The 15,662-nt window shown below is 41.4% G+C and overlaps 1 protein-coding gene across 1 annotated transcript; it reads right to left on the minus strand.

Moving 5' to 3' along the window:
- avpr1aa (arginine vasopressin receptor 1Aa) lies at window positions 1-4,521 on the minus strand. Its single transcript, XM_007546761.2, has 2 exons — window positions 2,332-4,521; window positions 1-427 (listed from the first exon to the last, which is right to left on the minus strand). Exons 1-2 carry the CDS (start codon window positions 3,281-3,283, stop codon window positions 147-149), a joined length of 1,233 nt encoding a protein of 410 aa, XP_007546823.1. The 5' UTR covers window positions 3,284-4,521; the 3' UTR covers window positions 1-146.
- Window positions 4,522-15,662: the final 11,141 nt, after the last annotated feature.

A 15,662-nucleotide genomic window follows, 5' to 3' on the forward strand; every position in this document is an offset into this window, starting at 1 on the left:
TTATTTACACTGTTTAGCTCCATTTTCACCATGCAGAATGCTTTCTTGTCCCTTAGGATTTCTAAGTCTGTGGGACTTTTTGTCCTAATCACACATGCCCACAGATGAGCTCACTCTGCATGTGTTTCTTGGTGCCGCCGGCTGTTTTACTCTGTCTGAGCTGACATTTTTGGGGAGTTGTCCAGCTCCCTCCAGTTGCCGGTGCTGCCTGTCGGGCTCCGGTTGGTGATCCTGGTCAGCAGCGTCGTCCTGCGGACGCTGCTGTCCGAGTCCTCCTTGTAGTCGGCGCTCAGCTTGCAGCAGCAGGAGAAGCAGTGCACGAAATCCTGCAGGAGGTGGCCGCTGAAGATCATGTATATCCACGGGTTGCAGCAGCTGTTGAGACTGGCGAGGAGCGCAGACAGAGTCACCGCTGTGTTCTCAGAATCTGCAGAACAGACAGCGAAGGGGAGGGAGGGAAGGAAGGAGTGATTAATCCATGAAACATCTGGGATATGCAGAAGTCTCCCTGTAGATGAAGTTCATTTGGTGCCACATTGCGGGGGGTGTAGTAAAAACAACAGGCTTTAATGAGCTGCAACATGCATTGATATACGTGAAATTTTCTTTTTCATTCTGCATAGAATGGCTCCTAATGTAACCCTTTAAATGGTAATGATACAGTTACATTTATAGTTGTTTTTGTTAGAATTAAAGGCCTTTATTTTAACATTAGCACTAAATTTTATGGTACCTGGGAATCAAGTCCAACTGGAATAGAAATATCCTTCATTGACTCAGTGGGGAAATTCAGCTGTACCAACTGTTTATTCACATAAGGATTAAAAAAAAACATTAATAATAAGAATATGAGACTGCTAAAGTAAGGGTAAGATTACAAATGAATACTCTTATTAAAAGAAATGTTCAGCTGAGTGGAGAAATTTACCACATCAGCTGATTTTTGGTGTAAATGTAGTTGAAATTCATTAACTCACAATATCAGGTTTTACCTTCTAATGGAATCCCCCCCCCCTTATTATCAGGCCCTAATTTAAAGTTATATCACAAGAACATACCTGAATAAAAATACTTAAATTTTGTTCTGTTCTTTTTTTTCAGAGCTAGATGATCATTAACCCCCCGCCCCCCATCTGGCCTCTCAGACAAAAGCCCCCCTTTGGGGCCATGATTTCACAATTACTTTCCTTGGCAGTGGCTTCTAAACAATAAACGGATGTTTGTGAACGCTGCATTTTAAATAGTTTCTGAAGGGGGCTTTTGAGCCCAAGTGGCTCTGAGGTGTTTCAATTTATTTTGTTTTGGGGAAAGTAACCAGCTCTTAAGGAATTTCTTCAAAAATGTAACAGCAAAGGCAATTTTCTCAATTTTTACACAGACAGCGACGAAAATCTTTGAATTTGATACATAAAATGCACTTATGCTGGTTGGGCACCAAACTGGCTTCAGCCCACAGCCTCCACTACGTCTTAGATCCGGCCCTGTAAACCTCATGCCATGAATTTAAAACTTAACAAAAATGTATTTTAAAAACAATGACTTTAATGTAACATCTATATGTAAAAAAAATCATTATTATCATTATTATGTGTTAAACTCATTTGATCATTTCAATACAATCTATTAATAAACAAATAATGCATTCTTAAATGCATAAGTGAAACATTAAATTATTGTTCAAAATGTGATTTTATTATGCATTATGATCATATAATTGTGATTCAGTATTTATCAAACTATTTCATATTTCCCATGCTCATATATATCATAAAATAAAAAGAATCACCACTATGACTTAAATAGTTCATTTACGCAGCAGCTTGAACCGATCAGTTTGACCCCGCCCACTCAGTTTGATTGGCAAAATCATGACGAGCTGCAACCAGCTTCTCATGAAATAATAATAATTTTTTTTTTTAAAGACTGCAATAATTGAATACACTATGCCTTTGACATACTGATTTTAATTAATTATTTTCACATTTAAGCATTACATTGTGCATTTTACGAATAACTTTACGATTGGACTAATTAGTTATATGAAATTCTATTAATTATAATTATCAAAATACACTTATTTCACTAAATTGTGGGCCTGGATGGTATTGTTGAAAGATTGATCACGCTCATATTTACTGAACGTGAAGTGCCTTGTTCTCAATCATCGAGTGTTGCATCTTTAATAACGCACACGCATTCGTTTTCGCATATTTTTGCGCTGTTTTCCTGAGTAATTCCGTGCGTAAAAAGCTGCGCGCAAACGGACTTTTGGAACGCAGTTTTGGAACAGATTCACCGCCGAGAAATTCCTCCCGCCGAGTTGAGACTCACCGTCCCACTGGAAGTTTCGGTCCCACACCGACCACATCTGCACCGTGAAAAACGGCGCCCAGCAGACGATGTACGCCAGAACGATCACGAAAGTCATCTTGACCGTCCTGAGCTTCGCCCTGGAGATCATCATGATGCTGCTGACCGACGACTTCCCGATCAAGCCGCTCTTGCCCGCCGCCCCGGCCACCGTCTTCTTCTTCTTGTACTTGATGTTCCTCCAGATGGTGTGGCAGATGAAGCCGTAGCACAGGATGAGGATGACCACCGGCACCAGGAAGATGCCCACGGTCATCCAAGTGACGTACGCCTTGGAACCCCACGGCTCCACGAAGTGCGCCCAGCAGTCGTACACCTCGGAGCCGTTCTGGATCTCGCTCAGGGAGAAGATGAAGTACTGCGGGACGCTCAGCACCAGGCTGCACATCCACGTGGAGACGATCATCACGTAGGAGCGCTTGGTGGGCTGCTGGAGGGTCTTGAGTGGGTGGCAGATGGCGATGTAGCGGTCCAGGGTCATCATCACCATCATGTAGGTGGAGGCGAACATGCCCATCACCTGGAGGTGCTTCACCACGCGGCAGAGGAAGTCCGAGCCGTAGAAGCGGAAGGTGATCTTCCAGCAGAGCTGCGGCAGCACCTGGAAGAAGGCGACCACCAGGTCGGCCAGGCTCAGGTGCTTGATGAACAGATGCATGCGGGACGTCTTCTTCTTGGTGTTGTACATGGCCAGCAGCACGCTCACGTTCCCGATCACGGCGACGACGAAGGTGATGCTCAGGACCATGATCTCGATCTGGGCCACGTCCTCGTTGCGCGCGAACGGGTCGGATCCGTTCGGGTGGAGGGTGCCGTTCGAAGGGGTTCCCATCGTCGGGTCGCCGGCGAGGCTGGAAGCCAGCAGGGACTGGTTGCCTCCGCTCAGGAGAGGCGCGTCGGATGGAGTGCGCATGGTGGCACTGCCCCTCCGTGCGCCCTCTGCAGATCCGGTGCCAGAAGGGCTGCGCGGCGCCTCTCTGGTCCGTATATGGAGCTACCTGTTGCTCACACAGGGGTGGAGGTGGGCGGAACGCGGCACTGTGTGGCTGCTATCCGCCGCGGTGGCTTTTTAATGTCGAGTCAGATTTCAGTGCGTAAAAAAACAAAAAAAACAAAAAACAAAAAACAAAAACAAAAACAAAAAAAAACGCATGGGCTTCAAAAAAAAAAAATCATCCTTTCTCCTTGGGAGAAGTCAGCCCTCCTTAATCTGGTGATTACATAAACTACAATAATTTGGATGGAAGTGAGATTCATCATTGAAGATTAAAATAGATGAATTTGGGAATGGCTTATCCAGCTGGATCTACCAGCTGGTTTTACGCAATTTGCGCAGCAGCAGCTAATTCCAATCACAACCACACGTTTAGAGAACTGCTGTGAAATTATTGGTTTCAGTCAAATATCAGTATTGTTTTAAAAGCTTGAACCACACAAGAAAGCACATTATGTAAATATTAAGAAAAAAAAAAACATAGCCTGTTCCCCAAGATTCACTAACTGAAAGGTTTTTGTCTCTTGAACGTTTTCCACATTTTCTCACGTTACAACTGTGTGTTTTATTGATTTATTTCTTTGTTGTGTGTGCTAGGCTAAGACATAACCAGGAAGCAAAACCACACTGACGTCACTCTGTAAAACAAGGGCTCCACAGCATGATGCTGCCACCTCCGTGCTTCATTGAGTTGACGTGCTGTGGTATTATTCTGCTGCAAATATTTTTTCTGCATGTCACCCAAAAGCTCCCCAGTGCATGGAAGCTTGTACCTCACCCCTTTGCATTTTCACTGCATACGCAACGCACATTCATGAAACACATCAAAAAGACTGCAGAGGCGGTTGTTCAGTTGGGCAGTTACCCAGGGTGGCATCGGAAAAGGCTCGGGGTGCCCAAGTCCACGTCCCACGTGGACTAGTGGACAAATTGATTTTCTCTTATCGTTGCTAGTATTTTACGTGAGCGGAGTTCATCCACATTAAGAGACGTGTCTCATCCTTTGCACCACGAGTTCAGGCCCCCCCCCATCTGGACGGTGATTATTTGTCATCCTCAAACGTAAAACCAAAAGGTGTCAAAGCAGGTTTTGTTCCTTCTGTCATAAGCTTCCAAAGTATAGCAGGGGTCCCCAAACTACGGCCCGCGGGCCCTCCACATTTGGTCCAGCCCCCTGAACAATACCAGAGAGCATTCAGATGTTTTTTTTCATTTATTGTATTTTCCAGTTTATATGTGGATTTTTCTTCAACCACCAGGGGGCTCTTTAGCAGGAAGTGTGTCCTGTAAACTGTGAGTGTTTTGTTTTGCATGGCGCATTGCTGCCATCTGTTGGACTTTTAGGGAACTGCTTGACTTTTATGTTATTTAATCAGTACGGTTGTTTGCTAGCGGTAGAGCAGATGAACACACGTGTCAGGATGAATTCTTCGAAGCGATGCCTGTAAGTAGCCGCTTATACTTCAAAACGAGCCTTTATGTTAACATATGAGAAATTAATATGTTAAAATTATATTCCCTCAATGGAATATATACTAGTTAGTCCCAGTGACCGTTTCACTCATGGTTTTTGCCCATGTGCTTTCTGGGTAAAAATCAATAGAGAAACGCTCCCTCCGCCCCTCAACAATTTCCGGCCCCCCACCAGAGAAGGGAAAAGTTATGTGGCCCTCACAGGAAAAAGTTTGGGGACCACTGGCGTATAGTTTCAAGTGAGGCTTGGTGCAAACCTAAGACTGTTTACCCCGAGTGAGCAGAAACAGCACTTGTGTCTGAAACGTGAAACGGAGCAGAGCCCTCAGCCTGCAAGCAGTTAGTTTTAATGAATTCAAATAAGCTGAGTTGTTTCTTTGTTTGTAAATCTGTGCAACGCGCAGCTCATTTATAGTTCCCCCCTAATGAGGCTCAGCTTTGAGTTCGGGTTGTCGGCCACCGGTTTTGTTTGTGGTTGAAAATGTGGGAGATGTTACATTTAATCCAGGAGGGAAAAACAAAATAGCTACCTGATGTGTGTAATTTCATAAGTTAATAAAATAATTTTTTTTGATAACATGTTTAACTGGTTTTGTTTTGATGTCTGGACGTGAAAAGAGATGTAAACCAGTTATAAATTTTAAGAATTTTTGATTCAAACTACTGGGAAAATGACAACATATGACTTTAGTAGATAATAATTCATGATGAAATGGCAGAAATAGAAAAAAATGCACCAATACGCCTCCTGTTGTTCACTGTAAAAACTACTTGGTTAAATCTTGGTAGCTCAAATGTGAACCGTTGATTCAACACGACAGTTTCTCACTTTGGCTTTGGGTTAAAGTGACTTTTGTCTGACATAGAAGTGACCAAAGAGAAATTGAAAAAATAATCCATAACCTGGATTACGTGGGGGAAGAAAAAACATCCTAATATCTTGGTTAAAATGGATTATTTACCTTTTTAGTTAATTTCTGTTTACAAAATACATAAAGGCCAAATCTTAACTAGAATAATTCCCTTCAAATATATCCAAGTCTAAAGAAAATTATCAATGTTTTCCAGTTTTTATTGAAATCCACTAAAAACAACAAATGGACTAATCCAACACATGCCTAATGTATCACAATATGACCGCAGTGTTTAATAAAACAGTCAATGATATTCTAAGTTGTTAGCTGCACAACTCTATAAAAAGTCATTTCTTTAATTAGTAGTTTCTTACATTTAATTTTGTACAATTATATATTTAAAAAAAAAAAAAAATTTATAGCAAAGTTACCACCTCCCCACCCCCAACACTCACAATGCAGGACGAATCCAAGTTTATGATTGGACGCAGGAATGTTTTCAGAAAAGTTTGAACATTTTTAAAGAGATAGCAACATGATGTGACCAGATTACTAATTAAAGATAACAAACTCATGCTGTTCTTTTACTCACTATTGGATTTTTGATCAGCAAAATCAATTACTATGCCAATTCATATAGTTATGAATTATCATCTATTGCAATATCTCTTTAAATCCAAAACTATGTCGACGGCATGATAAATCCCATTTGGGAGGTTTTTACTATGTAATAGACGCCTTTAGAGAGGAATAATGTTGCAACAGCAGTGATGATGTCTGCCATTATCAAAAATCCACACATAAAACTTAGCGAGACTAAGAGGGAGAAATTATCTCCTAAAAGCTAAAAGACAGACTTTACTGAAAAAAAACAACAAAAAAACAAAAGACAGTGACTTGAAGTGACGGCGGAAGCAAAACTGATGAGAATTCATTTGGAGTGACGCCTTCATCCTGCTTTACTCCCGGAGAAATGTTCCTGTTTATTGTCCTCGTCAAAAGCAATGATACCGAACTTCCGACGATTTCCATCGTCTTGTTTGAGTCATAAAGGAGGAGATGAGCAGAATTTGGTTTATGGCGTTCCTGACATCCGCTTTAATTCCCTTGTTTCTGCTGACGAAACACAGACCTCATAGCAGAACTGCTTTAAAAATCTGATTCTTTGTCAAATCAGTCAATCAAATTGTGATGTTGATGTTATTACGCACTGAAACTGAAGGACTTTGCTTTATGATGCTGGTGTGTTTGAGTTTTGGGTTTAGCTTCGTTCTCTTCATTCTTTGTGCATTTGTTTTAGTTTATTAGTGTTAATCCTTTTTTTCTTTAGTTGTTGCACACTTCTCCATGTTTCTTCCCTCAACATGCCAGTTTGCTCCCAGCTCTTCAGCCATTTTCCACTGGATTCGGCTGTTGTTGCCTTGTACAATTTCATAATTTCTCATGGAAATTGGGCGACACGAACCTGGTTGTCCCTTGTAACATTAACTATTTACATTTTATTCATACAATAAAAGATGCTTATTTGTTTTTTTTCAAGGCCTGTGCTTTGAATCCCATTCTGGAGTCTTTCTGTGTGACGTTTGTATGAACTCTGGGTTTTCCTGCCTCCTCTTACAGTACAAAAATGTGACTCTTAGTTTAATTAGTCCCTCTGAAGCCTCCTTAGGCTTGTTTGTGGTGACCTGCAGCGCGCAGGAAACCTCAGCAAGACATTCGGCTTAGCATGGCTTCATGTAAAAAACAAAACAAAACAAAAAAATTAGCTTTTTTGGAGGGGGTGGGGGGTGTGAATCCCTCTGTGCTCAATGGGACATTTGAAAGTTTAGATATGCCAGTGGAAACATTGCTCTTGGTATGTTTTGCAAAAGTAAGACTTTTAGCAAAAGTTTTCCTGTTATTTACTCAGTCCAGTGATGGATGTGTTTTTATCGTTTTTTTATCTGCAACATCTGGAATGGTAAATTCCTCCAGAGGAGTTGCAGGACTAATAAATAAATCAAAAGTCTTTGTTGCATGTTTTTGACTTTTTTTGTTTCTTTTTTTATGTGCAAAAATAAGTCTTGTTTTATTCAGATTTAGTTTTTTTTTTTTTTGTTGTTTTTTTTTGGGTGGAACTCATGAGCTCCCATCTTGTTGCGGGCATTACCAGGTTGTACAGAAAGTTGACACCTTCAGCTTTACTTTTAGTTCGTTGTGCTTCCCACTGTAAGCAGTCTGTAACACGGTTATTATGTCCAAGTAAAGTTAACAAAAAACTGAAATGGAGAAAACATTTTCCTTCACTGAAATAAATAAAAATGTCAATTCATGGGAGAAAACTACAACCAACTGGAACTACGTAGTGTGTTTATAAAACAGAAACATACTGAAATCATAGATATAATAACTTTTGTGTTTATGTTTTATGAATCTATTTGTTAGCTTTTAGCACTGGACTTTTCTCCCCTCCCCAAACACACAAGCAGTTTACTTTGGCTGTCAGCAAAATACGGTGCTCCGCAATCAAGGTGTTGGTCGGCAACACGGCGACGGCGAGAGTTGGGAGAAAACATCAGAATCAGCTGGTTGTTCAACAGTAACCTTATTTTTTGAAGGTAGTATCATTTGTTGAGTATTTGTTACCCAATCAGTGGATACATAATCACAATACAATACGTTCACCTAAAAATGAGCCAAAGTAAGAAAACACTAAAACTAAACAATATTTAACTAATAAAAAAAATAGCAAAACTAATTAAAATGAACTGAATTAGAAAGAAAAAAAAAAGTCACAACAAAAGAAAACTAGATTATAATGAAAAACTCCAAACTATTATAACCCTGGTTTTGGAGTCACATTTAGCAGATCTGCAGATGTCAAGACTGTCAAAGCAGACACAAGAGGAATGATTGTCAGGCTTATGCCATTAAATAAATACATAAAAACTGTTTCTGGAAATCTGCAAAGTAGCTAACAATGCTTATGTGGTATACTTAGATTCAGAAAAATAGTGCAAGAATGGTGAAAATCACTCTTATCAGAAAATATTGCTATTTATACTGTCCGCATTATCAGTAATGCATCTGGTGGAGAGATAAGAGCAGAAACTGGTTGTAAAAAATTAAGGGAGAACGCCATTACTTTGTGAATTACTCAAGTGAAGAGCCCAAACAAGCTCAAGAGACCAATTAAAAACACCATCACTGTATCCTGCCGCGCTGCCTGCACTTTCCCGTCCACGGTTCTGTTACTGTACGAGAAACTTCCCAGCGCCACCGTGTTTACCGGCGCTGCCTCCGCTTCCAAGTGACGCCTCACATAAACTGAATGTCACAGTTTCCATCCCTAAAGCCATCGACTGCCACCCGGCTGCGGTTTCCGGCCGATCCATGTGCTGATAGTGCGGATGGATCTGCTCTCTTTCATTTCCGATTGGCCCTCGCAGAGAGCGAGCTGCTGTCGCCAAGTTCATCTGGCTTATCGGGTAAAGTTTTCTAGTGAGTCTTTTCCGACTGCTAAAATCAAGGCCTCCTCACGCTGGGGAGCTTGTTGTGGGAGCTCATGGTTTATCCTGGGGGGGTTCAAGGACACCGCAGCAGATGTCTTCCGTCACGCTGGAAGGAGCCACTTTTAACCCTCGTCTCCTGTTTTTCCAACATGTCCACTGGAGAGGTCCTGAGCTATTATTGCAGCTCCTGGCTTTATTTATTTATTTATTTATTTAATTAATTTCAGCAACTGCAGAACAAGAGCACTCTGCTCATCAGCCACGATCTAAGTTTTCACTCACACGTTTAAGGCTCTGTTGGAGCCAGTCACAGATTGTTTAAAGGAATTTATTCTGCTAGGGGGGGAAAGAAAAGAAAGAAAAAAAAAGGTTTGTAAGTGTAAGTCGTAATGTAAAATCCTTAATGCTGCAGTGGCAGAGTTAATACTTAAAAATGTGCAAATTACTAGAAAATGACTACTATAAATTCAGTCCGTGTACAAGTTTGGTTTTACTAAAGCCTTTTAACAAACTTTAATGTATTTTATTTGGGTTTTATAAGATAGATGGCACTTAATATACAGCTCTGGAAAAAATTAAGAGTCCACTTCACTGAACCCCATTGAAAACTGCATGGTTATTCCACCAAATATTGATTTCTGATCTTTTCCTGAGTGAAAACATCAGTGTTGTTTCTAAATGAATATGAACTTGCTTTCCTTGCATTATTTGCATCTTTTTTTTGTTATTTTGACCATTTCTCCTTTTCTGCTAATAAACACTAAATGTTTGCTTGTAATTTCAGAGACATGTTGTTTGCAGAATAAAAGAACAATAATGTTCATTTTACTCAAACATAGACCTGTAAGGAATAAATCAGAGAAACTGATCATTTCACGTACTATCTTAATTATGTTCCAGTTGTACGACATCTCCATGGTGAAACATGGTGGTAGCTGCATCATGCTGTGGGGACATTTTACTGTAGCAGAAAGTGAGAAACTTGTCAGCACTGATGGGAAGATACGGATGGGGTGTGACTGATGTGTCAGCCATGAATGAAAATGCACCCCACACTTTTCAGATTTTTACTAATGGAAACATTTTATAATTTTTTTTTACAATCATCATAATCATCACCACAGAATACGAGCAGCTTTGATGAGTTAACAGTGAGTTGAATTAAGAACGAAAGGAGAATTAATAATAAAAAAAAAGGCGCGATATTGTATATTGTCTCTGTCTGTTCCTCTCTTGGTTTTGATATTTGGAATGGTGCTGGCAGTCGATACTGAAACTGTTTAAGACAAAAAAAATAAAATAAAAAAATAGAAAGTGAAACCTAAGTTGAGCACTTCAAGTAGAGTCTGGATCCCTTATCTCTTGGAAAACTAGAGGAAAGTTGACTGTGGTTCTGATCTTTCTCTTTTGGGGAGTTTTTAGCCAAAGAATGTGGTTTATTTACAGTGACTGACATTCTTATGTCAAACTAAAGCAAGAAAAAGTTACTGGCTTTACAAGACAGCATTTCTCAGATTTGAATCTGTGAAGTAGCACCGCAAGTGTGTGTTTTAACATTGACTTTAATTATTGATTCAGGTGAATATTTTCTACAGTTTAATGACTGGAAGACAGATGTTCCCTTTTAGCTCAATAGTTTGCGGCAATCACAGAAAGGTTGGGTTCATCCTTCGTCAACAAACTACCTGAGCTGTCTTTATCCTGCCGGATGACCCCTGACCTTTCTAACACTGAGAAACATGTTTTTATCTTTGAGCTTCATCGTGCCCAGCATTTCCTTCTTTAAACTGTGAGCTGATTGCTGCCTTGACCTTGCATCAACAGATCAGGCTCTGCTGCTCTAATGATATCAATATTTCCTTGGCATGTTACCAGCTGAGCATCATTTAAACACCACAGACTGCCTGACCATGTCCGTCCGGAACGTGGCCACAGCGTACCCACGTTCCCATGGCAACCTCCAGCCGCGTGAAGTTAAAATATCCACAAACTGGAGGTTTCTTGAGTTCATTTGACAGCAACGAACTCCACGGTTACAGAAACGTCCAGTATTACACCAACTAAAAGGGTGTAATTAAAACATAGGCTCGTAGAGCGAGCCTATGTTTGCTCTACGAGGCGCCCCCTCGTAGAGCATAAATCGGGGGCGCCCGATTTATGTTTTCGCATCCACCTGAATAATATGTAGCTACGACCCTGAATGCAACTTGTATGTGTTCTCCAGTGTGATCTGCAAACGGAACGAAAGTGTCCCGCATGCGCAGTAGAGGGCGCAATAACACGAAGAGCGCATGCTCAATGTTTTGCCAACCGCAGTAAAAAATAAGTGCTCAGCGTTTGCGGAAGTAAACATGGATGCTAACGGTGGAGCTTAGCTTATGATTTTGAAGTTGTTCTCCGACCGGAGCAGCATATTTACAACTTAATCCTCATTATAGTCCACCATTATATTCTGGTGGGTTGCCGGTTTGAGCCCCCTGCTGGGCGTTTACCATAGAGCCTGCTAATGCTTAAAACGTGACAGTGACGTGTGGAAAGCCTTGCAGTTCAGCTTGAATGGTTTTCTTGGCTCTACAGTCACCAATAATACAATGGTGTGCTTCCTGGGAAGTTGACTGCAAACATATCTTTTAATATTATAGGGACCTGTTGTCAAAAAGAACATAATGGAGCTTGGAAACTGTCTTCTAGTTTTTCTCTTTAACACAGATATCTGTGATATTTGCTCTGAACTGCTTCTAAAGCTCTCATTTTTCCTTTTCCTGGCCCTACATTGGGTGTGAAACACTGGTTGAACATAGTCCTGGTACTAATTAAACATGTTTTCACCTTTTTAGGGCTACTTATAAATCTTTCCAGTAGCATATCTTAAAACAAACCACAGGTGACTTGTTTTTACAGTTTCAAGTGTTTCACTTTTTCACATACTAAAACATTAACAAATCACACTGAAATGAATCACTTTCCAGTAGAAATGAGGCGCTGAGGACACCAACAAACATGTCTGTGTTTCTGCCCGTGACTACGCAGAAAGCCAGAATGCTCAGCCGAGCGGCGTGCTATCTTACTGTACACTCTATGTCATGTTTATCTAACAAACTTTAATTCATCAGAAGAATCTCCGCTCTCGACAGGGTTGTCCTTCTGCGCTGCCTGGCTTATGTCTGCAGCAATGCATTGATTCCAGAACAACATCAGGTGCTACTGAACTTTCTGGATTTACACCCCGACTCTGACGCAGAGAAAAGGGGGGCCGGGGGGGACTGGACAAAAATGGACACTTTATAGCTCAGCGGTCTACCCTTCTGATTTACACAGTTCTGTAAAATCATTTTCTCCCTCCCACAACCTAAGACCTCGCGTCAAACAAAACATTTAATTATGACGGCGATGAGAGGCCGTTCATGTCGCAGGTTCGACTGCGCGTGCGTCTTTGCTAACACGTTCACCCGCAGCTAAATCACAGCTTCAGTAAACAGGTCTGTGGTCGTGAGAGTCTGGCCTGTGGAAAGTCAGTTACGCAACGTGAAAATGTGCGCTCTTCCTCTGTGGACATGTGAGAAAGAGTGAAGCAATCCGTTAATAAACCTATTTAATAAAGAAATAATTAAAACCGAGTCGTTATCAACACGAGCAGAAACTGTTTCTGATTCAACTGATTAGATCAGTTGAATCTTGTGGTGAGACGTTAGAGCAATGTGTTACGTCAAACTTGTGGCAAACGTCTGGTTCTGTCGATCATTGTTAGTGCATCCGATACCTTTCCTTTAAAACCACAGATTCAAAAGCCTTAAAAAGTGCGTGCAGAAGAGATCTAGAGTGAGGAAGACCAGGATAGTTCTCATATTTATGATCTGATCAGGAGAACATTTGAGGAGTTTAGCATTAGAGAGTAACTTAGGAGGATTGTGTTGAATCCATTAAGCAGTCCATATGTTTTAAAGATGCTCCTCATGTAGCGTTTTTATGGGATGTGAATATTTGTAAAAACTGTACTCTAACACCACGCGATGTGCATTTTTATCAACTGAAATCCAAAGGTAGGTAGTATGGAAACGTGTTCATTTTACGAGACACACACAGTAGGAGTACGATGTTGGGTGTAACGTCTGCAGCTTCAAAATGAACTAATTAAAAATGGCGTTTGCTTATGAAAAGCAAAGGTTAAATCGATGTTTCGTCAGAGCGAACGCAGTGTTCATGGGCGTTGCCATGTTGGGATTCCGACTTCTCGACGAGAACAGTGACGTCAAACCAAGTTCAGAGGTCACTCTCGCCAGGTAACTGCAACGCAGCACAAATCTTTTTTTGCTTTGTGTGCTTTATCAAGATAATGTGGAGTAAAAAGAAGAAGAAAAAAAAAAAAAATTTTTACTTTTGGTTGGAGTGCCCTGGACATCAACCCTCAGTTGTCAAAAACCAACAACAAAAGAGAAATTATGACTTAGCAAAGGGAACATTTCATCCGCTCTTATCACGTTATTATGAATAGCAATGTTGTTCCTTTGATATGGAACCACTCCTTCCCCCAGAGAAAAAATCCAAACGTGGGCACTTCTTCTTCTTCTCCTCCTTGTTTTCCTCCTCTTCCACGTAATACACCCGACTTGCACCGCAGGTTACTTGTGCAAAGGCAAACAGAACGTACATCACGGTCTCTGCATTCTCAATTAGTCATCGAGATGCTGGAGACCATTTCCCCTGGCCGAACGCAGACATTTGCTCGTCCTGCGTAATGACCTGAGGTTCTGCTCTCGCACAAACATGGGATTCTGAGCCTCTCTTATGCAACATCCCTTGGCCAGTAGAGTCACATTTTTAGACTTTCACATTTCGCTGCACGTTTGTGCAATCTATTCTCTCACAAGAAAGTGTATTGCATCCTGCTTGCTAACGCATGAGGGTGCAGTATTTATTACCCCGTCCTCGGGTGCCTCTCGCACCTTCTCCTTAGGCGTAAAACTAAACTCATCCGTTACTCTTTTTTTTTTTTTTTGCCTGTAATCGCCGTCCTCTGTATCTGCACAGTTGGCTTGTTTTCAGCAATTGACAGATCCAGCTGTTGCCATCTATCCTCATAGCTTGCTACTTGTTTTTGTTGGTTCTTGGCGGTGCCTGCCTTCGTGCCCGCCGTTGGGCTCAACTCAAAAAAACACCGTGTGACGATAAGGAGGCCGTTAACTCTGAACAGATGTCTTCTTTTAAAACCGCTAAACAAAATACTAATCTTAGCTGAGGATATCTTTTTAAAACACTTACATTAAATTCAGCATTTGCAGGTTTTTGTTTTGCTTGCATGTTAGGAGGAGTATGACAAGAGGGCGCTGATAAGACGGAAGCATTTCCCCCATCGCCAGGTACATCTTGTGTCAAACAGAGGTCAGAAGGATACCACCCACATGGGAAACCTATTAAGCACTTAAACTAATTTAGTTATGAAAAAGACAAATCAGTAATCTAAATTGTGCTTTTTAAATCAACCGTCTGATGACGCTGTGACAGTCATGCTGACAGTCACAGTTATTAGCACACTTTTTTTTTTTTTGCTTTCCCCCCTCCCCCTCCTTGCAAACATATTTTCTGTCTGATCGCATTGTTTGCTCCTTCCTCAACGTCTTTTTCAAGAGATGTTTTTGAAAGACGAGGCTGCTGGAACCCGCCCAGCTATTTGTGGAGTAGAAGAAAACGCTTGAACCTAAACCACTGAGACTCAACGGTTCTGCAAACGCCTGGTCCCTCATTGCTGATTTAGTTTTCCAGCCATTGTTGTTTTAGCCGATTGAAGAATTGTCCCCGAGTACTCATCTGCGAATGCCTTTACGACGGCTGAGAAAGTAACTTGCAGCGTAAACATCTAGTTATTTATGTGAAGGCGGACGGGCCGGGTGGACGGGCGTCCGTGTGAGTGCGTGTTTTTTTGGTGAGCGTGTGACATGCGTGCATCTGGCTTGTTCCTGCTCGGCTAAGCATCCTGTACTTAGAGCTTATGGGAAACTGGGAGGCATCGGCGCAGCTCATCATCTATCAGGAGAGTAGACAGCAATGTTCTCACCGCTGTTCCTTTGAATCCATACTCTATGACCCAATAACATCAACCCTCTAGGGGGAGGGGGGAGAGTCCAGGCCTCGCTCCTTCTTCAATTGGCACGGATGCAAGAAGTGCTTCAAAAAAAAAAAAGAAGAAGAAAAAAAAACCCTCTTTGTTTGATTAAAACTATTTAAAGATTCATCTCTCTCCCACTCCTCTCTACTATTTATTTTTCTTCTCTAAGTTTCTCTGGCTGCGCCGGCGATTTTTGGAAAAATCTTGCAAAGAAGGAGAGAGGGTTGGCGCTTAAGTAAGCGACATGTTATATATCATGTCCTTTTTAAGCGTTGTTTACGTTCTCACATTCGCTAATCTCCAGGACGCAGATGATGAGTCCATGCATCCCCATGCGATCATGGTACACACAGGAACCCGGCGGCAGCGTGTGTGTG

The sequence above is a fragment of the Poecilia formosa genome, unplaced genomic scaffold, assembly GCF_000485575.1.
Source record: "Poecilia formosa unplaced genomic scaffold, Poecilia_formosa-5.1.2 Scaffold17, whole genome shotgun sequence".
NCBI lineage: Eukaryota > Metazoa > Chordata > Actinopteri > Cyprinodontiformes > Poeciliidae > Poecilia > Poecilia formosa.

Coding starts and splice junctions, on each gene's coding strand:
- avpr1aa (XM_007546761.2), bottom strand. CDS start 3,283: ATGCGCACTCCATCCGACGCGCCTCTCCTGAGCGGAGGCAACCAGTCC. Junction 428..2,331: donor CCGAAACTTCCAGTGGGACG/GTGAGTCTCAAC, acceptor TCTGTTCTGCAG/ATTCTGAGAACACAGCGGTG.